Source organism: Pterocles gutturalis, unplaced genomic scaffold (genome assembly GCF_000699245.1).
Source record: "Pterocles gutturalis isolate BGI_N339 unplaced genomic scaffold, ASM69924v1 scaffold14518, whole genome shotgun sequence".
Taxonomy (NCBI): Eukaryota; Metazoa; Chordata; class Aves; order Pterocliformes; family Pteroclidae; genus Pterocles; species Pterocles gutturalis.
Window position 1 is genome coordinate 24,367 of NW_010125819.1, and position 16,135 is coordinate 40,501.

The 16,135-nt window shown below is 38.0% G+C and overlaps 1 protein-coding gene across 1 annotated transcript in view; it reads right to left on the reverse strand.

Annotated features, from left to right (window-relative positions):
* LOC104465616 (protein-methionine sulfoxide oxidase MICAL3-like) overlaps nucleotides 1-15,897 on the reverse strand; it is a gene marked incomplete at both ends in the record, with an annotated part of 28,261 nt that extends 12,364 nt beyond the window's left edge. The window contains 10 exons of the mRNA XM_010078741.1: nucleotides 2,038-2,133; nucleotides 7,730-7,903; nucleotides 8,646-8,708; nucleotides 9,174-9,286; nucleotides 10,247-10,443; nucleotides 11,695-11,842; nucleotides 12,990-13,083; nucleotides 13,604-13,730; nucleotides 14,943-15,058; nucleotides 15,640-15,897. Coding sequence (XP_010077043.1) covers nucleotides 2,038-2,133; nucleotides 7,730-7,903; nucleotides 8,646-8,708; nucleotides 9,174-9,286; nucleotides 10,247-10,443; nucleotides 11,695-11,842; nucleotides 12,990-13,083; nucleotides 13,604-13,730; nucleotides 14,943-15,058; nucleotides 15,640-15,897 — 1,386 coding nt within the window. The remainder of the gene's footprint in view (nucleotides 1-2,037; nucleotides 2,134-7,729; nucleotides 7,904-8,645; nucleotides 8,709-9,173; nucleotides 9,287-10,246; nucleotides 10,444-11,694; nucleotides 11,843-12,989; nucleotides 13,084-13,603; nucleotides 13,731-14,942; nucleotides 15,059-15,639) is intronic.
* Between the last annotated feature and the right edge of the window lie 238 nt (nucleotides 15,898-16,135).

Sequence of the window (16,135 nt, forward strand, 5' to 3'; positions counted from 1 at the left end):
AAAGTTTTAAAAAAATAGTCCATATAAATTTGTATTAGGTCAGTAAACCACCATATAGTACCACAATCCAATGAAATTAGTACAATAAAGATGGTAAGACACTCAGTGTAACTCATACTGTGATGTTAGATCAAAGGAAGGAAAGGGAAAGGTTAAAAGAAGTGGCAGAATGAATGCATGAGAAGCGCAGAGGTACAGGTTTTAAAAGATATCAGTGTAACAAGGACATAGATCCATCTGACTCGCTCTGAGGCCTGGGCCAAGACAATTTCAGGAAAAGAAATCATTCCTAGGGAAAAAAGAATGTCTCCAAAAGCAGACTGGTCTCAACTGAGTCTAACAGATCAGTTCTGTAGCACAGGGGGTAAAAATTCCTCAGAGTTAAAAGGAGGAAGCCAAAATATTTTTTTAAAATTATTATTTGTCTGAGTAAGAAGACATGCAAAAAATTTCCTACTGGACACAATGTAGAAAATGGTCAAAGTACACTTGGATCCATCAGTAGTTGGTTCTCATGACTGAACGAAGCAACCAAAAAGACACAGGACAAACACTTGGAGAAGCTAGGGAGGGAAAATACAGAGCTAAGAGGTCCTTAGTGACTAAAAGCCAATTTCTCTATATGGAAAATTAATCCCATGCCATAGATTAAGTAGTAAAACTCAGAATTTAACTACCTCCGTTTCTCTGTCTGTAAGATTGGGGAAAACCTTTCTTCTCTCATGAAATGTATCTGTCAAAATTTTCTAAGGATGTTGACAAGAGGAAGGCAGCTGCTAGCTATCACATTGTCTGGTGATATTACACTCAATTCAGTTTAAATTTGGGTTTTGCTAATGAAAATGGCTTTCCCCACTCATTCTACCTAGATGTCCATTCCTGCATCCTTTCTTGCACCATGCTGTCCACACTGTGACAGAAAACTAAACACTTTTTTGTTAAGACAGTCTTAAACCAGACCAGTAAGCAGGCCTGACCTATCTTGCAGATGCAGACACCAGACAGCCAGCAGGAAATGTGTGTTCCACAGAGGCTGACAATAATTAGACTAGATTAAATGTAACAGGTAACAGCACTCTGAGAAGTTGCAGCAATAAGACAAGTCAAACTTTATGCCCAAGAAAATAAGTCGTGTCTTCTCTGATAAAAGGTAACATTCCTTTATAGAGTTTATACGCATACAAGTGCTCGGCAAATAAATGCTTCCCACCTATGGGGAAATTTATTTGTACAATTCCTATTTAAAGTTACGGGAGGTCTATGGAACTGCAGCTGCCTTTTTATCACCTCCAGGTTAGTTTAGGATTGATCAGGAAGGAGTGGAATTTATTACTGCCATAGGAAAATGAAACAAAATTTTTAAAAAAGATACAACTCAAAGAAGAACAATGACTATGGTATGACACAATATAAATATTAAAGTATTTCAGGTAATATTTAACTAGAAGGACAACAAACACGTGCACAAACATCTGGATGCATATTTATACACTCTGTTCAGAACAGCTCTCACTGCTCCAAATTCAAACTCAAACAGACTGAACACAAACTCTGTGAGACAAAGCCTTGGGTATGGGGAAAACAGAAAGACAACACTGGACATGTGCAGGCCACCGCAACACTCTAAAAAGGCACTTCATACAAGTAATCCTGAAAGAGTTTCATGAATACAAGGGCAGGTTTTCATTCACACTTGTTTAAACGAAGAGTGGAGATGAAGAGAAGTTGCATTTTCTTTCCCTGCACTACTCCAAACACTTGATTTCTATTTTGCTGCAACTCAAAACTGCAACAGGCTACTGTAATTACAAATTACCTTACAGTAAAATCTCAGAGTCTCCAGTGCATCAGATAGTGATCACTTCTAGTGAGCTAACGCCAACTTGTGTTTCTAATCTAAGAGGCTGAAGAAGCCCTATCACTTTCTGAAAAAATAAAATTGGAAATGTATTTGTAAATGGGATATCCAATAACGGATCTAGTCACTTGTACAAGCAGTAATGAAGAGAGAGGGACAGAGCATGCAGAGGGAATCACCTGCTGCCTGGGATACGGTGGAGAGGGAGGTGGAGTGGAAGAAGAGAGCATGATCACTTTTTTGGGGCAGGTCCGAGAACGTTCCTTACTTCTCATCTTTTTTTAAAACAGAAAAAGCAAAAAAAATAATAACAGTAGAAAAGAGATAACATTACCATTGGCTTTGGGGAGACAGGCCAGAACACATGAACTGAGAAACTGTGATCCCAAGCTCACACCTCTCACAAATGACCCACAAAAAGCCACATTTTGTCTGAAGCTGAAAGACCAAAGTTTTTCACCCATAGCCACATGATCACATGTCCATTTGACAGATACTTCTAGGGGCAGCCAACATGTACTTATATCAATCATCAGTTGAGTTTCTGACTTGAGGTATTACAATCAGTGAAAGGTACAACCTGGAACTCTCCATGGCACATCTGGACTGCTCTCTTTGCTTCATGAAAAATTACTTATTGCTGTGGCTTGCAACATTTAAATATATCCTTTCTGTTGACGTAATTAGCCTTGCTTATAGTTCATTAGCAAAGAACTCAAGTCACCGCGTTCTGTTCTCAGTTTCAGATCCCTCCTCTTTAACTTACAGACAGTAAACTACCTCAGTTAAACTGTATTCTGCTATTTTACTAGAACATAAATACAGCTGTTTTGTAGTTAAAATGTAGCGATATCTAACAATCTGAATATTACACAATGTACATACACGTCCTCATTTCAATATGTCAGAAAACATGCCTTTCTAGTTCTGTACCTCCTTACCATGTACAGTTTTTTCTCTACCACTTCTTGATTAACAATGTATCACCTGTCTGATTTTTTCCTTTTCTTTTGAGTTTTCACCAGAACATATCTGGAAATTGTTGCACTACAAAAAAAATATGCCGTGTATCAAAAGCCACTGTTAGACAGCCTCCAAAAAGAAATGGGACACTGCTTAAATATATTACAGATGTTCCTTACTGCCCTTACAGCTGAGATGGCACTAACATCTGTTTGGGTGTTTTCTTCCCTTTCAGGAAAAAAAAAAAAACAAAAACAACTTTTAATTCAAACAGATGCTACGAGAAGCTTAAACTAAAGCACATGACTTTGCACTGAACTGGATGAGGAACATTTATATGCTGTTTCAAAAGAATCAGTGAAGTCACAAATTTCTAGCTGAAAGGGTGATGACATTTTCAACCGCTACAACTGTTCATGGACTTTCATCTGACCATGGCTGAGTTACATTTCAAATTTCCATATTTTCACAAACTTATCTATTTTTCCCTGGCAGATCTCAGAATACAACATTGTACAGGTATATGAAGTACATATTCAGTCCTACAGTAGTATGCATTTCTGAGCATGCAATGACAAAGATGGCTATAGAAAAGAGGAAGGATATATCAATGGATTTAAATAAGAAATGAAGTACGAAAAACAATATTTGCATAAATCATTGGTGTAGTAAGTTCTCGTCTGTTAAGATTTCAGCTCCTGGTGACTGTGGTCATCTCAGTCATTGTGTATCTTCAAAAACCACAGTTCCAACAGAATTACTGAGAAGAGTTTGTATTGCTACACCTTTATGACACCTCAGGGGACCGTCTCAAAACAACAAGCATCAGACCTCCAGAAGCAGAAAAGATTTGCACCAAAAGACGTGATCTCCATCTTACAAGCATCTTTGCACACATCGGTGAGTTAAGCTTATCTCACCTTGTTCTGTTAGGAGACCTATGAAACTATAACAGGAAACTACTGAAGGCCATAAGCTGAGAGTCTGGAAAGCCAGGACAAAATACAGTTTAAAAGACTCCTCTCCCATACCATACCCAAAACAGTCAGTTCCTCTTCTGGATAGACCACACGGCTTTTCAATGGCTTCATGACCCCTGATGAGATGGTCTTTCCCAAAAGCAGACAAAATGGGTTGGAAAGCAATAGAATACACCATGGAAGATGTTCTTACACAAGCAGGCATTATTTTGAGGAGATTAACCACCACACCATGAAACACAATCCAGTATTTTTAGGAGATATGACTATCACATAAAAAATTACATTTTACATTATATTACAATTACACTGTGCACATACACTTAACAGTATCTTTATTAGCATTACGAGCTCCTTTCATCAGCTAGCATTACCAGCTGCTGCTGAGGTGCTTATAATAGCACAAACCCAATTGTGATAACACAGATCAATATTCTCAAAGTATAGCTCAAAAAAGCAAACTATGTAATCCAATTCATGAGGAAAATGCAGGCCACACGCAATACCACGGTCAGCAGATTGGTCAGGTTTTTAACCTGCTTGATCTTTTGAAGGTTTTCCCCTTCCAAGAGAGGTAGCATTAAAGGTCTTCTAATTAAAGTAAAAACTCCTTCAGAGCAGACTCTGCCAAGATTTCATTCTTTCTAGGAATCCTGTCTTAGCAAGCCACCCTTACCCCACCTGTACAACAGACACAGAGCCAGTGTGCCTTGCAAAGTCAGTGAAACAGCTGGCCTCGTAACTTTGAGTTCCAGGGCAAAGCAAGATTCTAGACTTAAACTGATAATCAAGTACAGCTAAGTCCATCTGACAGACACTGACAGGCAATAGCCTAAAGCAGACATACATTTTCCATCAAAACTGGGGGTCCAACCCAGACCACATCCTTTGCAACTGTGTGGTATCTCCCCTGCAATCACTCTTACGCTTTTACAGTATACTTCCCTCTTCCATGCAGTTTCCAAGACACAGAACCAAACCTACCAACGCAATCACTCTTACGCTTTTACAGTACACTTCCCTCTTCCATGCGGTTTCCAAGACACAGAACCAAACCTACCAAACACAAGACACAAAACTTTCTTTCTCCCAAAGACCCCGAGGACCTCAGTTTCATTCTGCGTACTGGCAAGAACATCAGACAACTTGTAGTTTCCATGAATAACGCGTCAGCACTTTGTCCCCTTAGGAAGAGCTTTGCTTCTCTTCAAAGGACTCTTCAGGAGAAGGTATTTGCTATGTGATATATCTTATATACAGTCACTGGCAGAAGTTTCTGCTCATAAACTCTGACATCTGTGCCAAGCAAGACAAGCTTTTCCCATAGCTTCATGAACAGCTCTTTCCAGTAAACACACATCCTCCCTAAAGAGCTTGTCAAGAGCAATATTAATCCTTTACAGTAACTCTAGTAACATATATGGGTGCCCCATGCCAACTCCAGTGCTGGTAACCTGTGGCCAAGGGAAGAGCTTTGTAGCTGGAGTGTTCAGTGTCACAGTAGAAAGCCGTTTCCATACCGTAGTAGCATACAGTCTCACAGATATCAGATTCTGCATGCCTAAGCAACCAGAATTAGCAATCTCAACAGCTAGCTGAAGCACTACTTCAGCAACAGCTTCCTGTAGGATGGATTTCTGTCCAAGCTTGGCAAAGCTGTCAGCTTGGCTCAGTGGATGGCTTCCTGCCTCAGCTGATCTGTTAAGACTAAATGATTCTATATATTCCCATAGGTAATGAATGAATACAATTGATGTTCTTCATTTTGCTAGGCAAATAATAAGGAACCTCTGGAATAGGGACCGTATCAACTGTTTCTTTGATCCTACTGTATCCTGCAGATTTAGCATCCTTGAGACCCAGTTTTATTCTTCTCCATTTCAATTGTCAGATGAAAAGCACTGCAAAATACAGCATGAAAACTGGACCCAAGAACCACCCATCTTCTGTTGAAGTATTCTTAAAAAAAAAAATTGTCTTAATCATGGATTATGTGTATCCACCTGAAAGTGCTCATTAGCCTATAAAGAAGATTTTGGTGAGACACAATGTAGAAGAAAAACCACTGAGTTAGGAAACCTAAACATAATGTTGACATTTTAAAGACTCTCTTGACAGTCCTACTGACAACAATTCCCCTGGTTTAGCTCTTCTTTCCTGGAAATAAATCTTCTAGATCATGGCACTAGTCATGACATACAGCACTAACTGTGCTGAATGCCTTAAAGATGAAGTTCACTATGAATCTACAAACATGCAGAACAGCGAATTTGCAAACTAGTATAATCTTCTTCCTCTTGACTCCAAACTATGCTCTGATTAAACTGCAAGCAGAAAGAAGCAGATGTTTCTCCAAATTACGGCTGCCAGATAAATGAATCTCAGCACTCCCAAAAACATGGGGAGGCCATTTGCACAGGGAAACAGTGGAAGTGGAGGAAGCCGGTGAGATAAGTATCCCTATCTGCCTGAAAAGATTGGCCTTGCTTTTGAAAGTGCACTGCTGAAAGAAAAACACCGGCAATGACACTGGGCCAAAACACATGAGAGAAAATAAAATTTGATACCTGCAGATTGTTCTGCTGTTGATCCCTATTCTGACCCCCTCTGTGGCTGAAAACCTAAAATTTACTTAATTCACAGTAATACATGAATCTTCAATTCAATTAATGTGAGAAGTTCACAAGGACAGCTACATTTGTCACAGGGAAAAGGAAAACACAGTGAAGTCTCCTGTAACTGCAGAACACATAAGATTTCACATGTGAATAGCAAAACTTATAACCAATTTTACTATTTATATCAAGGAAGAGCTTTAATATCATAGATGGCATGGTACCTTTAACCTCATTGGTTGTGATAACAGCCTACATATTTTCATATTTTTTTCTAACAGAAAAATCTAGAAATACTCTGTATAATAAAATGTCTACACTAGGTTGCATCTGTAGCCAAGATTTCTGCTAAAACATCCACTGAAATCCTGGGAAGTTGAAACTATCATAAGAGGGCAGAGAAGTTTTGACGAAGTCCTTTAGAAACATTAAACCATGCATCATTACCAAAGCAGGTTTGATTTTATTCAATAAAAGTTAAATTATTTAAAATAATGGACTCACACAGTACTAGAAAGTGACTGGTTTGAAAACAGGACAGTGATAGCTGGTGTTGGATGCAGGCAATGCATTGTATTCATAATCAGTTTCTTTACCTGTTTCCACTGGGGTATGGGAGCAAGACGGCCCTGCTCTCGTCTGCTGGATGGTTGGTTGTGAACACGTTCTTGATAAGGCAGGACAAGTTGCTGCATGCAGGTTAAGTGGATTGGGACCAAGGAGGAAAGATAAAATAGTAAAGGAAACTCAAAGAAAGCCAAAGGAATGGGATACAGAGTAAGACAGACAAACATTTAAGAAACAAAAAAATACAGCAGGGGAGAATTCATTTAGCAAGTAAAATATAAAAAAGGGAAAAAACATCCAAAAATGGGGAACTACATATGTTTTTGGACCTTCCCTTTATTTTCATTGTTCCTTCAAATCATTACAGTTATTCCAGCCAATATGTAGTGTCTGAGGAAACATTTGATTGGTAAAGAGTAGGACAAACATCAGCATTTTAAGATGACGTTACTATGTTTTTTGACCTTCCCTTTATTTTAATTTCCTTCAAATCATTACAGTTATTCCAGCCAATATGTAGTGTCTGAGGAAACATTTGATTGGTAAAGAGTAGGACAAACATCAGCATTTTAAGATGACGTTACACCAATTTAAAACTTTTCTCTTTAGAGTAAGCCTCACTCTTCCCTAGGAGAGCCTTTGAAGCAGAAGAGCACCACTAGCATCCTATCTCAAGGAATGCATGTTATTATTCATTATTTTCCTCCGTAATTCCCAAATAAAGGGGTTTATTATCCATCTCCTACCTGTCTTCGTAAGCTTGAGGATTGCACTGGTGCATTCTCCTCAAACTTGGCCAGTAGCTGGGTTGCCATAGACTTGACTTTGTTCTGATTCCCAATGGCAGCATCAATTCTTCTCTCTGTCAGGGCACTCACCAGTGTGGGCCTTTCTTCTCTGTAGCTTCGTGGGATGTCCTCCTAACAATTAGCAATATCAAAATTTAACAAGATGCAACCGGACAACCTTGTCCTCTTGACCCCTTTGCTGCGACAGGTTTCTAACACCGTAGAAAACAAATCTATTAGTCTGCAGTTGAAAGCTCACATTTTACTTCCTTTGGCATATCATCAAAAGTTCTGTTAAACTTTACTTATCTTTTCAACCTCCACTGATACACTTACCTACCAAAGAGACTACAGTTGAAACACACTCACAAATCCACTTATACGAAGCAAAGACCTATCTTCAAACCTTCACTAAAACTCAAAGTACCAAGTTTTAACTTACTTGTACCTATTTGGCTATGAACATTTGAAGTGAAGCACTGCCTCATATGGCATACTAGAAACGTATGCTTTTTGCACTACCAAGGCTAAAGTTTAAATATGAATGAAAATTATGACTATACTGCATGACTTTACTAAATGAAAGTTTTATTTTTGGTGTCCTCATCAAATCAAAGTAAATTGCAGTAAAAATAGAATATGAGGGAGATGTAAGATTTCATTTGTTGTGTATTATTCTTTCATAAGCATCAGTAAAATATTTGCACTATAGCTACGGCAAAGCATAACCTCTGAAGAATAACTGATTTTTCTCTTTAAAAAAATAATTCTTATATAAACCCTGTCTGGATATAGAAAATGAAAGGACTGAAGTGGAAACAAGGAACCTACCATATGTTTTCCTCCCTGATACCTTCCTCACTGTAATACTTACATCCTCAGATTGACTGGTTTTTCTCCTCTTTCCTGCACCATCCAGTTCCTTTTCTTTTTTGTCCTGAAAATGGAAGGAGGAGGAAAAAACCCAAAGATAAGGATTCTCATACTTTTCTGACCTGAGATAAATGTTATCAGTGCACTCAAATAAGCTTTGCAACACAACTGATTAATTCTCTGGGCTCATTCTCCATTTGTTTAAGGGGATTCTTACATTCAAATTGGACATTATTCAACACTTTCAACTAATAGGGAACTGAGCAACCCATTATGTTCTAATACAAAATATATCCTCAAATAACTACCAAAGGCTAGAATTTTAAGACTGAAATACATCACTAATTGAGAGTACATATTACAGATGTAATTCTGCAGTTATAAATGTCACGTGTTGTCCCACGCCAAGAGCTGATGAACACATGGTCTTTTGTAAGTGCGTAGTAGATACACACACACACTTTTAGTACCACCTACTTAGACAGCAGCCTAAGAGACGCAAGTGTTATCACAACTGTGGTATGGTTACCTTCGGAGTGCGTTTCCGAGAGATGCTTTGTCCCAGTTTACTGAGAAAAGAGATAGGCGATTTGGTACTGGCAATTAGGGCAGCTTTTTCTTCTGCATTCAGGTCCAGACTATCTGTAAGCAAAAACAGGTAGGACAAGGGAATGCCAAGAAGTTATTTCTGTGGTGCTATTGTTAAATACACAACTGAAGGACTCACCGATTTCTTTTTAACATAACACTCCTTTTCTTAAGTTCTCCATACAAAATTATTGTACTGTGCAGAATGAATACCTTTCTCAGCTGCTCTGCTTTTTCAGTTTGCCAGAATCAATTCTTCTTTCAGGGTTTATAACCACCCAGAATAAATACTGGTTTTGTTTACCCTATTTACTTGCAAATTGAAAGAGCATCACGATCATCAGTATTCTTAAGAAGAGTTCAGAGTTTTGGAAATAATACCTGGTAGACATTATATTTTTAAAAGGTTGTTAAACACACTTCTTTTTCCCACCAGAACAATAGACTTGAATAAAGATAATCAGTAATAACCACCTGTAACAACACTATTAATATTTAAAGTTCAACTCTATTGATTTGTGTTAGGCAATTACGTCTTTCAGTTCTAATCAAAGATCTTCCATTGTTCCTTGCCTTGGCTTTACATTGGATTATGTCTCCAAATACAGCTCTAGCATCTATTTTTATTCATGAAGTTACTCTCACCATTCACAGGTGGTAAATACATACAAAACTTGGCCAGTGTTTTGAAATTATCTACGAAACAACTACTAGCAAGGCACCTCACATTAGCCAAGATTAATGAACCCCTAATAGAAGCAAGAAAGCAGAAAAGTTATCTACTAGTGCTGAAGTGAGTTTAGAACTTTTGAGGACATTATTTTGAGAATGTTATTTTGTATTAACTCACTTTTTGCTGCTGATGCTGCTAACATGGTCTTTATCAGCACCACTTTTGTAATGTAAAGTTAGTGAGTGACTATTATGAGTTTATGAAGCATGAAGATAACTGAAGCACACACGTTCATTCTGAAGCTGTCTTTAAATCTGAAAGACCTGCCCCAAACTCCTTACCGCTAGAGGGGATGGTGTCTTTGAACATCTCATAGAACTGTGTGAGGTACATCACCATCGACAGTTTATCTGGCTCTCCGACAGATGCCATTTCCTTTCCAGTCATAATGGGAGATATTCCAAACTCTTTTTCAGCAATGTCAAAGGCCATCTGGTTATTCTTCTCCACATTGTGCTCGTCCAAAGAATCAAAGTCTCTGAAAAGGGCAGAAAGACAGCATGCACTGAATGAAGTAGAAACTAGTCTTCTGAAAAATCTCAGGGATACATCTCCTTTTTTTTTTTCCATAAATCTCTAAAATTTATTTGCCAACAGACTTTTTGTATTGCAGAGTTGATGCTACTTAATGGTGAACTTTGGCTCAGATGTTTGGGGTTTTTTTCATTTTTTGCTCCTTCTCCAAACCTAGATTTTTCTTATTAAAAGCTTTATTATCCTCCAAAAATATCTTCACTTCCTCATTTGCTGGAAGACTGTATTGTTTTCCTCTACGTAAAATCTTTTGTGTGCTTGGAACTAAATTAAGTCTTCACCTTTGTCCCCTTTTTCCTTGACTGATCCATATTTTAGTTCTGCTGGCTTTTTCCAAAACTTGTACAACTATACAAATACTATACAAATAAAAAGCCATAGTTTTCAGAGATTATATAAAACATTTTAAAAGCTATTTGAAATCTCCACAAGCTCTATAGCTATTAAACAGAGTTAATTTAACTCGAGTACACCAATAGAGAAGTAATTCAGTGTACATGGAAGGCAATAACCAAGTAGTTTTTCAGCATGCTTTACATTGGATTATGTCTCTAAATACAGCTCTAGCATCTATTTTTATTCATGTCTCTTTGGGAAGTTGAAGCCATTTCAGATTTCAATTAAAGTTGCAGAGTCTTTGCTCCTGTTACTTCTTCCAGTCAATGTTTTCCCATTCTAGAATCTGGGCACTGTTTTACCCAATGCATCATGTAAGAGGACACCTCTCATTCAACCAGTCAGCATGGTAGTGCATAAACAGTAGCAATGACTCTAGACTGTGGGTGACTACTTCTAAAAAGAGCAGTCTAAAAGTCTTTTGAAAGAGTTACTGTTAAACAGGAGACAGTGTCTGTGTGGAGACTGGTTCGTGACAAATTTAACCGGAACTAACTTCACAGAGAAAAGAGCTGTCAGTCAATAATGCTTTCCAGTCAGTACCAATCTGAAGCTTAATTCTGTCAAATAATCCAGAAGGGAAAATGACAACACATTTATCTTCATATTCATCAAGCTATTAGGACCTTCCACTCTGCTGGTAAATCACCATACATTAGCTTCTATCAAGTTTAATTTAACTCATTTCAATCCATTTCTCCATAAGTCACAAATGCATTGCCTCACTCTCCATACTATTATTTACGAGTATCACTAATGTTCTGCTCTTCCCAGTTATTCAAAACAGTCAGTTACTCACATTAAGTCTGGACGGTATCTGTGGATAATTGCACACAAAGCTAGGCCACTTTTCCATGACATTGTGAGATCTGTCACATTTACACCAGCATATCCATCCGTCTGCCTCTGGCACCAATTGAGCAATTTACTAGAGCGAGCTACAGACTCTGTAAGAAATCATATTTTTAAGTAGAAATGTACAAAATCTCTTTAATGAATTCTAAGACCAACTGAAAAACCATGCATAAACAAGCAAAACCTTCATGTAAACAACAAACTCCTTCCACAATGAGCAATACAGGACAGTTTGTTTTTTTTAAATACTGTCTTATCTATTTTAGATCCAAGAAAGGATTTTTAATTTGCTAAAAGTAATTATCTAAGTTATAACTTGCCAGGCTTTTCACCCTAGACCTTGTAAAAGAGCCCCAGGAATTAAAAAACAAGTCACAAAGGCTTGTATTAAATATGATCAAAAGGATATACAGTAGCACTAATGCCCTCTAAAGCCTAGATATACTATTTCTAATGGAAGAACTACAAATGTACTACTGCAACTTTTTCTTTTCTCTTGAAAGCTTTCCTTTAAAAGCACTGACTGTTTTGACCTTGCCTTACTGCAAGATCTGACAGATTACAGCCTAAAGGGATGTGGTTGCAGGCCAAAGAACAAATCAAAAGACTGCATAGCCATTCAGCAGTGAAAGGGAGGCTTAGCAGCAAAGTGCCATTCTGAGAGTCCCCAAACACTATCTGGACATCCAAAGGCAAGGTGTGCAAAAGGAAAAGTTCAACATACCCCTCAGGGTACAGGACTAATAGACAGCTATCAAAATGCTTATTACAAGGCATCTATCTCTCAGAATAACACAAGCAAAGAGAAGTTTCATTTAGTTAAACTGAGATTAAGTAAAGGAAAGCATGAACATGAAAGACTGCACAAGAAATACCTTCTGTTATGTTTGTAAGCATTCTGAGTTTACTGTTAAGAGTAAATTCAGGCGAGGCTTCTGCACTTTAAGTAAGGACATTATTATTGAATAAAGGAGGTGAAAAAGTTGCTTGCATAAGCAAATATGCTAATAAATATAACAGCATTATAAAACAAAGGAAATTAGGGAAACAAAAATACATTTACATGTTAATTGAAATGTGAAAATTTTGAAAAATCAGACTATTGATCAAACAATTGCCAGATACTTTTTCTAAACCAGAAGAGACTGGTTAAGTAATACTTTAGAGCCTTCAAGCTCTATGTCCTGCATTGATCCAGCTCCAGAATACTGAAAGGAATGCAGCAGTAGCCAGGCCTACCATTCCGGGTCAGCTTTGGTGTCCTAGAGTTCACAAAGTTCTCTATTTCCAGGTGAATATCTTTCAAGTCTCCTGTATTATACAAGTGGCGTACCTAAAATGACACAAAAAAAAAATTAAAAATTACCCACATGCCATGCACCCAAAATCCATACAGAAAGAGCAAGACAGGAAGAGCCATCCCAATGCACCAAAAGGAAGGTAAGTACAGCTATGCAGCAGAAATCTCTAGCCCAAGAACCCCAGAATAACAAAGAACAGCTAGTCAGTGCTAACAGTCTAGCTGACCACTGATGCTCAGTGGAAACCACACTGCAACGACAGACTGCTATACTAGATTATTACAAAGAAAATGCGTGTGCGCCTGCACACACACACACGCACACACTGAGATTTCATGTATCATTACAGCAAGGTTAAAACTGTCAAAATCAAAAATTCCTAAACAGGATTTTGTTAAAAGGTCTACTCTTGACTGGTATATCTGCTTTTTGCTGCTTCCAGGCTATACTGCCACATCAAGTCACTTTCTGTTCCCAAAACATTAGCATATCTTCACATAAGGAAAAACAACACAGACTGCAAGCATTCAGAAGCACCATTTGTCCAGTTACCTGCTGTGGCCGCAAAAAGTTGACGTTGATATTGGGATACCGGGTGGCAGGATCAATGCTGTAATGGCTGAAGTTTTTACTCACATTCTCAGGGGTGGTCTGAGGCAGTAGCCTATAAATGCTTTCCCTTGGGAAAATAAAATTTAAAAAACAAGCTTTGGGTTTTGTTTTGGTTGGTTTAGGTTTTGTAGGTGTTTGTTTGTTTGTTTTAAAAAGATGCATCACTACTCATACTGCTAAGTCAAACCTAGAGTCATTGATTCGGATCAGAAATCTAACCACTTCAGACACTAAACAGCTAAGTTTCAATACAAGTGTATTAAAATCTGAAATGTAATACAACTCCAGAAATCAAAAGGAGGGAAGAAAACAATACATTAAGCATAACTGAAAGAGTTCCCCAGTACAAGAAAGACAATGAGACACTGGAGCGACTCCGGAAGAGTCCAAGAGTACCAAGGGTACCGGAGCACTTGCCCTGTGAGGAGAAGCCAAGGAAACCAGGTTTGTTTAGCATGCAGAAGTGAAGGCTCAGGGAAGATCTTACTCCTGCCTGCAAATGTCTAATGGAAGGGTGAGGAAAGTCTGGCTCCAACTGCAACATTATTATCTTTGCCATTTTTTAAAATTAAAACAAATAGAACTTTAAATATCCATTGTGCCATTTATACAATTTTTAAATTGATACTAGAGTTCCTGATGGTCAGAAGCTGCAGTTGCCTAAGTTTAAAATAAGTTCTATTAGACCTTGCTTTTACTTACTCCATCTTTTAATTACCCAAATTCTGATCTCTAAGATATCACTTTGAGTCATCACAACAACACTCAGCCAAAGACGATAGAACCATAAAAAACTCAATATTCCAAAGAAACATGAGATGTTGTTTGGCTTGAAACAAAGTGACCAATTTAGGAGAAAATTAAATAAAAGCAGGTCTTAGCTTCCTTAAAAGAAATTCTTAAGATATTTACAAGATAATAGGGGATGGCAAGAATTTTTGTCTCTGACACTTCAAAGGCACCTAGATCTTCATCTGCTTTGCTATTGCAGTGCTAGTGTCAGTAAGCCAGGCTCACTTTCTCCATGTAATATCAGTAAACACCAAAAAGAGACTCTTAATCTAATCTGCTTTTGAAACTAAAGACCAAGAACGGCTGCAACATTTCTTATTCCTCTATAAATATACTTCAGTTTGTCAGCTCCTTAGGAAAGTTTTTCTTCAATTGAATTATACCCACAAGCATCCTCTAAAATCAGTGAGAATTTTTATCTCTCATTCTGTCTATGTATTTGTTCTAGAAGAAACTAGAATGAATGATGAGACGTTTTCTCTATTACCTCTCTGCAAGAACTTCCAAAGGACTAGCTCCGAGAGACCAACTTCGTACCATCCAAGCAGAGTCCATTGCAGCCAAAAATCCCCTGGCTATTCCAGTTCCCATTGGCCAAAATGGCTAATATTATAGTTTACAAAAAAAAAGCAGAGACAGGAAAAGCATCAGTTAGTGAAAATTTTAAACAAATATCAAGAATATATTCAGAAGGTAATCTGCTGGGAAATTAGCTTAAAGCTCCACTCCCACTGGGCTAGAGGAAGCCAGATGTATGGTGAATTGCCCATGAGCTCCCAGAAATCAATGTTTCTCTATTTCCAACAACAACTCATAGCCTGGAGTGCCTGAACAGCTTCTCTTCAAGATGGTACTTTTTAACCAACTACAAAATCGTAGTTATTAACAGGCCTCCAGCAGGTTCTGTAGAGAGTCTAACTGTCCCAACAAGAAGCAGATGGAGCAGACATAACTTCAGAAGGAAAACTCCACACACATTTTCTTAAGCAAGATCATTACCATCCTAAATATTCTGTTTTCCCAACACTCCTACCCTTTCTTCAAACCTCCCACTTTATTATATAATAAACAGCATCTTTCCTTACAATAACTCTTATAGGCAGCACATACTTTAGTGATAGATGCAATGGCTTGTGCTTATGCTTCAATGCACTGTTTACACATGAGAAGTTTAAAACACAAACCTCTAAGAGACTGTCCCCAACCAGTGCCACAAGTAACTGGTGGCCATTCTGCTCTCGCACCAGGGCTGCGTTCTCTGATGCATACATGCACGTGAAGTCAAACATGGCCACATCTGGCTGCCCATAGTGATTGATGGCAAAATCCAGCGATGGCAGCTGCTGATTAGTGGAGAAGTCAGCTGCTTCTCTGGCATAATTTAGCAGAGCCTCCTGGTCCACATTCTCCCGTGAGAGTAATAATTCTGTGTCAGCATAATCCTGCCAAAAAGAGAAAATTAAAACTGAAATAGCCAAGTCCACAAGCTTATTTTAAGACTGGAATATACAATAGCTGGCACTAAAATGCCTACAAATCCACTGATACAGGTTTTCCCTCCAATTTTTTTCATTCCTATCTGTGTTTATGCTTCCAAGAGAAAATTTGTAAATATTTTATTGCAAATGGCGATCAGTCCTACTAGCATTTCTGACTGTGAACGTGCTAAGAAACCTCTGA